The 12,017-nt window shown below is 39.2% G+C and overlaps 1 protein-coding gene across 1 annotated transcript; it reads right to left on the reverse strand.

Moving 5' to 3' along the window:
* Positions 1-282: 282 nt before the first annotated feature.
* Positions 283-11,034, reverse strand: GTF3C6 (General transcription factor 3C polypeptide 6). The gene is made up of 6 exons (XM_051211029.1): positions 10,914-11,034; positions 9,262-10,875; positions 9,008-9,224; positions 6,973-7,109; positions 2,121-2,978; positions 283-608 (listed from the first exon to the last, which is right to left on the reverse strand). Exons 5-6 carry the CDS (start codon positions 2,820-2,822, stop codon positions 378-380), a joined length of 933 nt encoding a protein of 310 aa, XP_051071059.1. The 5' UTR covers positions 2,823-2,978; positions 6,973-7,109; positions 9,008-9,224; positions 9,262-10,875; positions 10,914-11,034; the 3' UTR covers positions 283-377.
* Positions 11,035-12,017: the final 983 nt, after the last annotated feature.

Below are 12,017 nucleotides of genomic sequence, written 5' to 3' on the forward strand. Positions count from 1 at the left end.
AATCTCCGTGTCCACCAACCCGGTTAGAGTCGGACATTTGCTTTTCGCCCTCTCAATTTCGTAAACAACACCCCCGCCACGAGAAGGCAGTGAGTAGGACTTCCCCGGCAAAGGCTATATACGGGTGTCCATGTGAGAGCATTTCGAGATGAAGGGCGGGCCTACCCCGCTCTCGGTCATACCAGGCCATTTGGGGGCGGCCTATGCTTCTCCAGAAGGGGCAACAGGAGTACGTAACTATGGAAATCTCTGAGAATGGTTTTTGTTAAGAAGGCTTTGGGTGCTCATTTAAAAATATATTTGTCTTAACAAGTACAAAACCTCATACTGCAAATTACACTCCAGTACTCGAAAATTAACATTCCCAACGGGAGTAGCTAGTGATTTCCTTCTTTTGCTTTTAGGAAAATGCGCTGAAATGTAAGAGATTTGGAAGATTTAGCGACATAGGTTGTGGTATGCTGTGATGTTTGGTCGTCCATTTTGCGCGCTGGTGCTAGAGAAGCGCCTTCTATGGGAAGAGTGTTATTCAGAGTGGAGTTATTTTCAAAGAATAAATATGTCCCAACTGTATCTTCATAACGTCCTTCAAAGACCGCTGGTCCAACCTTGAAGGGGATTGATATAAGTGGAACAATTATTGATTATCAAAATGTGCATACTTAATTCCAGAAGGTATATCAAGAATTTGTCAAAATGTTTTGATAACCGAATATTGAGAAAAATAACCTCAAATGAATTCTCAGATGGAAAAGTACAAAGCATAAACACTGTTAACCGATTACTTAATAGATAAGTTTGACAGTTCTGTACCAAACAGTCGTAAATCTTCTTGAGGAAGCCCTGAATTTATGTGAACCACATACCAAATGAGTGATGGTTTATTGGGCGAACCCATCACGTTTAAACTAGTCGGTAAATATCACTACCCATTACATGAACAATGTGTTTCACAACAGAGTACATACACCTGTACGAATCACACTATTACTATTTCAGTACGCAAGTGACATCACATCAACTTAGTGCGACAAGTTGATTTTCTAAAGCTTTCTTTCTACCATCAGAAGGGGTTTTGTGGAGATTGTAGTAATTTCAATAGTTGAGATCACGAGTCAATCGAAGCTAGACCACCATGGAAAACCTGGAAGCACTGGACAGCCGTCACGTCCTATCGTGGGACTCCTTCACAAAAGGAAGAAACGGCCATCCAGGTTTTCCATGGTGGTCTAGCTTCGATTGACTCATGATCCCAACTTTCTTTCTACCTTAGTTACTACAGCAGAAAACGTAGCATTCAATTAAGTTAGTATAAACTTTGTAATCAGCAGCTTATACCAGAATAATCTGTAGGCATCCATAGTGCTGATGCACTGAATTTGAGTAGTGAGGTTGTTACACTTGATTGTGTGGAGGAAAATTCATCTGATTTTGAATGACGTTCCAACTTTTAATCGCTAATCATGAACAGGCGGTTTCGTTTACACGTAACAGCCAATTAAAAATGAAGAACTTGTTAGCCAAGAACAATGCACAATACATTAAAAATTTATTGATCACTCTTGTTTTGGTTAATGAGCTCAGCTTTGGACCATACTGTAAGACGGCTAGTAATACTACCCAGTTTTTCAAATAGATGTGAAGCGAGGTTTATACTCGCTGAAACACAAGCAGTTTATCCAATAAGTTACAATCTGACAACCTAGTTATGTAAACCATGTAAGTAGTTTCAGAAGTTAACTTAAAACACTATTTTCACGATGGCCCAGTATTTGACAAAACTTCAAAAAAGGTCCTGAAACACACATAGCTTCTATTTTTCATTAGGCATTTGTCAAAGCTGTATAGCAGAATAGAGTGCGCTTGTATGCTATATATCCGTTTATGATTTACATGTTTCATGTCAAGAGTGGTGTAAGTTGTAAAACACAAAGTGAACATTTGTATCGAACTAAAGCACAACGTTTACGAACATCGTTGTAATGAAAGTCCTCATATGACGCACTTAAATATATTGGTGCCTTAGGAAAAATGGGTATTAGTATAGGTTGATTATGAAAGACCATGAACTTAGTAGATGTGCACTTTAAAAAAAAACATTGAATCGACAGCTAATTTACCTGCATAAGAGGTTTATCTGACTCTATATCCACAAGGCGAATGACACTAGATGGGGTTAAGATATCATCTTCTAGCAGACCTTGACAGTCTACGTACAAAACTTCTTCATTTATGATTTCCCAGTCATCACTCATGTTATTAGGACTATTCAAATGTAATTCAATATTTTGTCCGCTGCAGTTTTGATCTTCAGATGGTTTAAAATGAGATGACGAGCAAGTAGGCTGACTAGGTTTCGCACTGCTTTTAAAACTGTTATTAGTCCGACTCTTTCCTGGTGAGCTTCTCGAAGATTTTTGGAGTTTCCCATTCGTCAGGATTGATGTCATAGCTATCCATGTAGTGTGACATGAACCACCATTTTCCCATGAATCCAAAATCCAAAATGCGATCCTGAACAATATTCTGTATGCGTTCCAGACCATTTTCTTGAGGACGATCGAACAAGAATAAACGAAGGAGACCTGTGAAATTCCCTCCCCCGTTCGCAGGATAGGTGTACTTGCATATTTCTGCATACTGATAACACGACTGAGTTCGATCATCACGCCAGATAATTGCAAATAATCCAAGGTTATTATACCTAATCTGTTCTTTAGAGAATAATTTAAGACATTTATGAATGTAGCTGGCACTTCCAGAGTTGCGTATAAGATCTGGAACTTCCCACAAATCAATAGCAGATTCAACGAGAGAAGCATAATAATTCTGTTTATTGGGACAGGTGCTGGTAATGTATGATACAGCAAGGACAGCTGAAGTCCAGAGAGTAGATCGCACTGGATTTTGAAAAATACGTTGTAGAGTGTCACGACCAGATGAAATATAATCTCCTGCCAGTTGTTTGAAATAAGTATCTAGCAAAATAAAAAAGTCAAACGTTTTTCAGTTAAAATTACCAACAAACTAACTACTATGTAGTGTACGGATTAATTGTGCAATGTAGTACGCATAGTAGTAGGAACTATTCGTAACAGTACAAATTTGAAAATATATATATCATTGAAACGGGTGTTTTAACTATGTTGCAATATCACAATATGAAGAGAAAATCAGACGTAATGAACACAATGGTAAAATGCGAATAACTCGCCGATACTATGAAAATTATTTGTAAACAAATCGTATAACTTACTTACTTACTTACTTACACCTTTTACTCCTAATGGAGCATAGACTGCTGACCAGCATTCTTCAACCCACTCTGACCTGGGCCTTTTCTAATTCCATCCAATTCTTGTTCATTTTTCTCATGTCTATCTCCATTTCCCGGCGTAATGTGTTCTTCGGTCTTCCTCTTTTCCTTTGGCCTTGAGGATTCCATGTGAGAGCTTGTCTTGTGACGCAGTTGGGTTCTTTTCTCAATGTGTGTCCAATCCACTTCCAGCGCTTCTTCCTGATTTCTTCCTCCTCTGGGAACTGGTTTGTTCTCTCCCACAGTAGGTTGCTGCTAATAGTGTCCGGCCAACGGATCCGAAGTATTTTGCGTAGACAACTGCTAATAAACACCTGTATTTTCTGGATGGCTTTCGTAGTTCTCCAGGTAGAACTGTCTTGACATTTGTATTGAAAGTCCTGACTTTGGTGTTGGTTGACAGTTGTTTTGAGTTCCAGATGTTCCTCAGTTGTAAATATGCTGTCCTTGCTTTGCCGATCCGCGCCTTCACATCTGCATCAGATCCACCCTGTTCATTAATGATGCTGCCCAAAATATGTAAAGGTTTTTACATCTTCCAAATCGTCTCCGTCAATTTTGATTGGATTGGTGCATGCTGTGTTGTATCGGAGAATCTTGCTTTTCCCTTTGTGTATATTGAGACGACTTTGTCAACTGTCCTCCATGCACAATTTTGCAGTGTAATCCATCATATGAGTTCTGTATGATATTGACTATCTTCCGAGGCATGCCGTAGTGTCGAAGAAGCTTCCATAGTGTTGTTCTGTCCACGTTATCAAATGCTTTTTCGTAGTCAATGAAGTTGAGGTAGAGTGATGAATTCCATTCAACTGATTGTTCCACAATGATCCATAGAGTTGCGATTTGGTCTGTGCACGATCTATCCTTACGGAATCCTGCCTGTTGGTCACGAAGTTGGTCGTCTACGCAGTCCTTCGTCCTGTTTAACAATACTCTGTTGAAGACTTTTCCCGGTATTGAGAGAACAGTGATGCCCCTGTAATTATCACAGTTGCTGAGATCGCCTTTCTTTGGTATTTTGGTCAGATGTCCCTCTTTCCAGTTTGTTGGTACTTGTTCCTCATCCCAAATCTTGCTGAAGAGGATGTGGGGTATCCTTGCAGTTACTGCTACGTCTGCTTTTAGTGCCTCAGCTGGAATGTTGTCCGGTCCTGCTGCTTTGCCACTCTTGATCTGTCTGATGGCTATGCTTATCTCTCCAAATGTTAGTGGGCCAACATCGATTGGGAGGTCCGTGGGTGCTGCTTCGATGTTGGGTGGGTTCGGTGGGGCTAGTCGATTCAAGAGTTCTTTGAAGTGTTCTACCCACCTGTTTCGCTGTTCCTCAATGTTGGTGATTACCTCGCCTTCCTTCCTTTTCACTGGCCATTCTGATTTACGATGATTTCCAGCGAGGTTCTTTGCCGTGTCATACAATTGTCTCATGTTTCCTTCTCTTGCAGCCTATTCCGCCGTCATTGCTAGTTCTTCCACATATTTACGTTTGTCAGTTCTGATGCTCCTCTTCACTTTTTTGTTTACTTCTATGTATTCAGCTTGTACCTTGGCTTTTTCTGCTCTTGTTCGGCTGGTATTGTTTGCTGCCTTCTTGTTCCTCCTTTCTTGAATCTTATCCAGTGTATCAACAGTGATCCATTCCTTGTGATGGTGTTTCTTGTGGCCCATAACCTCATGACATGTTGAAGTGATTGCCTCTTTGATCCCCTTCCAGTTGCTCTCCATAGTAGTTTGTTCTCCGTTGAGTAGATCATGAAAGGCCTGGGACTTACTGCTGAGGACTATCTTGAATTCGTTGAGTTTGTCAGTATCCTGAAGAAAAGCCGTATTAAACATTTGTGATGTTGTCCGCCCCATTGTTCAGTGCTTCTTGAGTTTCAATTTCATCTTGGCGACCAGCAAGTGATGATCTGATGCTATATCAGCTCCTCTCTTGGTTCGCACGTCCTCCATCGTCCTCCTGAACTTGTTGTTGATGCAAATATGGCCGATTTGGTTCTGCGTAGTGTGATCCGGTGAAGTCCATGTGGTTTTGTGTATGCGTTTATGTGGGAATATGGTGCCGCCTATGACCAGCTTATTGAAGGCACATAGATTTGTAAATCTCTCACCATTTTCGTTTCTTTCTCCCAGTCCGTGTCGTCCCATGATGTCTTCATATCCAGTATTGTCTGTTCCAACCTTGTCATTGAAATCTCCCATCAGAATGGTCAGGTCCTTTGTTGGGCACTTCTCGACGATTGACTGCAGCCTATCGTAGAATTGATCTTTAGCTTCTTCATTGTAGTCGTTGGTAGGCGCATAGCATTGGATGATGTTCATTGAAGTGCCCTCTTTCTTTGTTTTGAAGGAGGCTTTGATGATCCTGCGTCCATGAGATTCCAATCCTATAAGTGCATTTTGTGCTCGTTTGGACAGCATCAATGCAACTCCTTGTGTATGTGGGGCATTTTCTTCTTCTTCATGGCCAGAGTATAACAGAAGCTCTCCTGAAGTTAGTCGTTGTTGTCCAACTTTCGTCCAATGTGTTTCATTGATCCCAAGCACCTCTAGGTTGTACCTCCTCATTTCTGCAGCAATTTGGAAGGCTCTCCCGGTGTCCTACACTGTATGAACATTCCATGTACCCAAATAAATGGTTGCTCTGGTTGTCAGAAGGGGCATCGGCCTCATAACTTCTGAAGGAACTCGGCTTTCATCATGAGGCGTCATAGTTCTTCTAAATGAAGACCTTCTGATTCCCAGGGCAGAGTTTAAAAGGTTCGAATCATTTTTTCTGGTTAGCGTTTTTTTAGCGAGTTAGTTTTCTACGGGATGGGGTCGCCAACCCCATGCCCAACTCTCCTTTATCCGGACTTGGGACCGGCAGAAGCCCCAGGAGGGACTCCAGGCGGATCCCGTGAGTTATTTGTGGTACTGTAAGTCCAGACGGAATCGCCGGAAAGCATATTTATTTGGTGAGATTACGGAGTGTTTACGCAATATGTACACCTAGTCGTCAGTTATCCATCCGCATCTTGTTGTGTTCTTCAATCAAAGTTGGTTCTAGACTCTTATTTCGCTTCTCTTCTGATATGCAAAGTACCCTGCATAAGCTATGCTAATTGACCTCCTGGGACTCTTCTCTTCGGCTGTCAACTGTAGCAACTTACTCGCGACGTTTCGCTATACAATACTTATAAGCAATCTTTTGAGCACCATCCGTCACACTTCTACCTAATAATTCCAATTTCTTTACCTTTTATTTGTACATGAGTATCGCTTAAAATATAGCTCTGGATGGGAGATGCTATACTCTTGGATACCCACTATGTACACTACATCGCCCACAGAAAAATTCAAGCTACGCAAGAACTCATGTGACAATCTACCGATCAGTTTGTATTGTGTACTTCTAGACCACCTTTAATCGAATCATTCGTATATCGTTACAAGTAATTCATGATTTTTCCAGCCATTGACTGTGATTCACAGTTGGTGTTAAATTTTTATGTTTGGCATAGAATATATGATTTTGTGGATTGTATTTTAATTTGTACTAACTATTATCGTTAATTAGATCTCTTCAATCAATGGAATTAGTAACTATCGAACGTGAACATGGATCGATTTAAGCTTTTACATAATTAAGCGTTTGAAAGCAATTATCCACTTACGAAATTTTGTCCTCAAGTTGATCCTTGAGCCACTAGGTAGAACTTTCTGTTTTAAGAGATTACCAAAGGAACTCATAGGTGGAGAAAACCAGCATGACTATTTAACTCCAGTGAATTAGAACCAACGATGTGTGATCCTAATAGCAAAAGAAATAAAGAATTGAATAAGAGCGACAATCGTGTGCAAAAAACATAGAAGAGCACTATTGAGTTCCTGATTGCAGAATAAACTATCTTTCAAAAACCATGGGTATTATTTTGAGATATAACTTATCATCATTCAATCGCATTCACTGAACATGTAATCTAATAAAAATTTGAATATATTGTAAAATATAACTAATATCAATCTTCATGATAATCAGTCATCTACAATTGATAGTTTCATTTGATATATCATTATTATTTACCGCAATCCCACTAGAAGAAACTAGAAAATCTATGTGTCGACATACTGGGAAATCCTTTGCAAATGGACGAATTTAACCAACTTCTACTGATGTACACCAAAGACTTTCGATTACAATTCAACAATATATCATTTTCTCAAATTGACAGTTTCCGTGAGAAGTCCTCTGGACTCAATTCTGGCAGATATTTTTGTAGTAAACGTTTGGATTGTTAAAGTGAGTAAATATAACGTTGGAAAATTGTAATATGCAGATACGATATGACTACTAACGAGACCAAGTTATATACGCGAGCACATAAGTGAATGGATATAAGACATGCCCAGCAGGGACAGTACAAAAATTTGTAAGACCTGATCACAAGTATACACTTCAGTAACAATGGTACTTCAATTACTAGGGTCTGATAGTTAGAGCCATTAAGGTTTGCGAGATTTTAACGCATGTCAATAAGTGTTTAATCACACGCAGGATGGTAGGAAAACTATTCGGTCAATATTAGCATTTGACTTAGCAACAAGACCAGTAATGACAATTATTTAGAACTTTGGCTCTGTTATAAAGTTTGGAAGAGCTAAACAAATACGCTTCCAGAAGATAACAAAATTAGACTTGATCAGTTCGCTTTGAGAAAAAAACCTTAATACAGACGAATTGATAATAGATATTTCAAAGATAGTTGTGTGAAGAAACTAACAAAAAGCTCCTGGGGATTTGAATTAAGGTTAGAAAAACCATCTCTACAATTTATATGAGGCAGTCAGTCAGCTACAACGTAGGACCAGGCACATATATGCATCGGTCCAAGTTGCCATACCTCATTAACACAACAAGATGAACACCGGATTCATAAAGTAGTTAATTCAGAGGTGGTAATATATAAAAGAAATATTGCAATAAGGATATAGTACAGGAAGAAAGAATTAGTTCGTAGAAAGAAAGATATGAAGCGATTTTAATCTCTTAGTTTAAGGGAAGACAGAGAGTGTATACACCGACGCCATTGTGACCGATTCTGAGCCATGTCACCCAGACTCTCCAACCATTGGTTACGAAAGTCACGCGGACCCCAACCAAGTAGTCTGCATCTACCAGCATGACTCAGACTAGAAGTTAGTGACTTCAAGCACCGATGCCAGGTTTTGGCTTGGCTGCCCCTAACTTTCTTCCAACCATCCTCAACACCGGTTAGCATTGCACGTCGTGGTAATCGGTGTTCGGGCATACGTAACACGTGGCCCAACCATCTCAGTCGATGAAGATTCATAACCTCATCAACTGATTTACCATCATTCCCTAATACCCTGCGTTTAACCTCACTATTACTTACCCGGTGATCCCAGCAATATTCCTAAGGCGTATGTGGTCAAATACTTGTAGCTTACAAGTGTCTTCTACTCTTATATATGAAGTTAAGATATAATTAACAGACTATGCAAAGATATAAGTAAGAAACCCCTCAAAGACCTTGACAAGATATTAATGTCGTGCTTATTACCAAATATGAAGAACGTCAAAACGACGATAGAGAAATTATTATAAAAAACAAGTTGTCATTCATAATCAGATTATTTGTTAGCCGAAATATCGTGAACTATATATCCCATAAACAAATTGTAATTTACTTCAAATAAGAGTGGACTTCTTGTTGTTAAACTTTGCCAGAATTTTTCAAAGATTTTCGTTCCTGTTTATCTTCAAGAAATTCGAATTCGACTACGAAGTTGCGAGTCTACACCAGGTTAAACTAATTATTAGATAGCTGCTTTAATGATGACCATCATTAACGAAGGAATTCGCTAATGCGTTGCAGGATTTTGAATAGTTATAAGGAAACTTGTTCTATATATATTATATATTATTATTAAATATTATTCACCTAAAACGTAGGACCAGGCACATATATGCAACGGTCCGAGTTTCCATACCTAATTAGTACAAGATGAATACCAAATTCAAAGAGGCAGGTACATCAATGGTAATAATATATGCAGAAAAAGATCGCATATAAGGATGATACAAGGAGGAAGGACTACTTCGTAGTAAGAAAGGTATCAAATAAATTCATTCTCACGTTTTGAGGGGAGACAAAGAGTGAATACACCCACGCAATTGTGCACGATTCTGAGCCATGTCACACAGTCTCCAACCATTGGTTACGATAGCCACGCGGACTCCAACCAAGTAATCTGCATCTACCAACATGGCTCAGACCAAACTTTATGGACTGATGCCACGTTTTTCTCGACCGTCTTCAACACTAATAATCACGGCGCCGTGGTAGTCGGTAGTTGCGCATGCGTAATCTTAAGTATATTAGGCTAAGACCTATGATTTAATGTAAATCATTCATCAATTGTAAGTTTGCACGCTTGGCTCTCAACAGTACTTTAAATGACAATATATTTGTAGTTAAGTAAAACAGACTGTAACCGGACGACAAAATGCTATTTTCTGGAAACACGTGCCATGAAGCTCATCTTATCAAATACTGCAAAATGTTTTATTTATGGATTCCTCAACCTGGATTTACGTAATTACGCGTCATTAAATTAAGAAAACAGACCCGAGACTAGTGTGTAAGCGTTCGAAAAGTAATTTGGAACTTTTCCTCGCAAGTTGTATGTCATAGTTGGCAAAACGCTAGACACTGTGTCCGTTATTTCACGAGCACTTGGATATGTAAAATGCTTCGACTGAATTGTTGCAAACAGACTAAATTCTCGGTGAGACTAGCAGTTAATTACGTAGACCCAAGTAATACGTCTTACTGATGAAGTGATGTTTATCTCACTGATAGACTGTGATTATACGACGGCATAAGATCATAGGTCTGAAGACAATAGAACACATTCAAATCCTGCGTCTAGAATCCATTTGAACTCATATTCCTCTTAAATCCGAGTGTCTGTTGAATGCTTATCAAACGGTAGAACCTGAGATTAATTTCTACCAGGTTAGTATTATGTTACTGGATCAAATTGATACAAACAAATAAATGGAGACGGGAGAAGGATGTGTATATTTGATCACGCATGACCTTTTGTATGAAATAAGTTAACAATACGTGTAAATCCACGAATAACATGGAAACCAGACTCAATCACCTCTATCCCAGAAGACACAAGTTGTTAATAATATGGACTCAAATATGACTTTGTCAGAATTGAATGGATTTAGTTGGTAAAATAACCAAAAAGTTGTGACTAGGAAACAATAAAACAAGTAGGATGTGGGGTTTGTTTTATATTGGTTTTGGACCGTAGAGGATCATAAACAGAAATACGAATGACCAGAGGTCCTGTTTAAACTCTAATTATTGCTACATAAATGCGAAAACACTAATAATTGTTTTAACTGATCTATGTGGAAAACAGATCTCGTTTATGAATGTTCGGGCAAATACCGAAGTGCTCACCGCAGCATCACAACGCGCCGTAAATAATAATTTGTATGTTCCGGCTGATTCAGATACAGATTTGTGGTTGGAGGTCTGAATGTCGATGGTAAACTATCTGGAATTGTTCCTACTTTATTGGACCGATCGAAGGAACACAAACCACTTCTTCATGCAACATGTATTGCTTCTTAAAAACACCAAGTAGTGTGATTTTTGTCGAATTTCTTCTAACGCGCGCTATTCAAAAAGGACAGTCGTATTTTTGGGTGGTTTTATCCGCAACGCAACCATGTAAGCCTAATGTATCGCCCAGTGTAATGACGGTCATCTGTGCGTTTAAGTAATCATAGAATTTGTCATTTCATAATGTATTTTTAACCAAATAACTGTCACGTTTACGAAATCGAGTTGCGTTTAATAGCAGCCTGTTTTTGCTTTGATTGAATTCTTCCGGTTAAAGTGATTCACAAGAGTACAGCTTGTTCTCTAGAAAAGTTTATCATCTGTACTGAACGAGTACAGATACATATAACTAAAGGCACTGGTACTTAATCTTTTTCGTTGAATATATCTTTGTGCATTGTTTGTATCCATAAGTGTTAAAATCTTTCGGTAGCTACTGAAGTAGCTTTTTTGTATTGTTTCTTTGTTTTTATTATATAGGAACAAACAAATACATGGCGCAATTGAAACATCGTCGTGGTAGACCAGGATGCTATTTCCCGGTCGATGAGGGCATGCAATCTGTTAACTGCAATAAGTGGTGTCAAAATGTGTGCACCGGCTGCATGTAAACGGTGCTGCAAGCCATTATCACGTTGGTTGTGTAAAGCATGTTGTTCTTCTAAGTATCTTTCGATTCTAGAGGCGATCGAGATGCTAAACTTAGCTAGGAAATCGTCCTCTGATAAACAGGCAGCAGCAGATGACCAAAACTCTGCTTTTGAGGAAATTGAGAGCGTTACTATTAACTCAGCTCTATACTTGGATGAGACCATAGAGGGGCACCTCATCAGGAAAACAGATAAGCATATGGATGTAGGCATTGTTACAAGGAGAAAGAAGCGCGCAGAGAAGAAGAAACTACCTATAGATTGTACTGAGGCATGTGAATCTGCGGGTTTAGTCCCGGATTCACATATGAATGTAATGCAAACCACATGGGAGTCAAGTCTGAGCAGTGTAGAGGATGTGATCAAGAGACAAAATAAGGTAAATGAGTGCCTCATAGTCAC

The sequence above is a fragment of the Schistosoma haematobium genome, chromosome ZW (genome assembly GCF_000699445.3).
Source record: "Schistosoma haematobium chromosome ZW, whole genome shotgun sequence".
NCBI classification, from domain to species: domain Eukaryota; kingdom Metazoa; phylum Platyhelminthes; class Trematoda; order Strigeidida; family Schistosomatidae; genus Schistosoma; species Schistosoma haematobium.

Bases quoted from the DNA above. Each gene is read 5' to 3' on its own strand.
- GTF3C6 (XM_051211029.1), bottom strand. From the start codon at position 2,822: ATGCTTCTCTCGTTGAATCTGCTATTGATTTGTGGGAAGTTCCAGATC. The intron at 609-2,120 runs GTAAATTAGCTG...ATCCCCTTCAAG, and splicing joins CAGATAAACCTCTTATGCAG to GTTGGACCAGCGGTCTTTGA.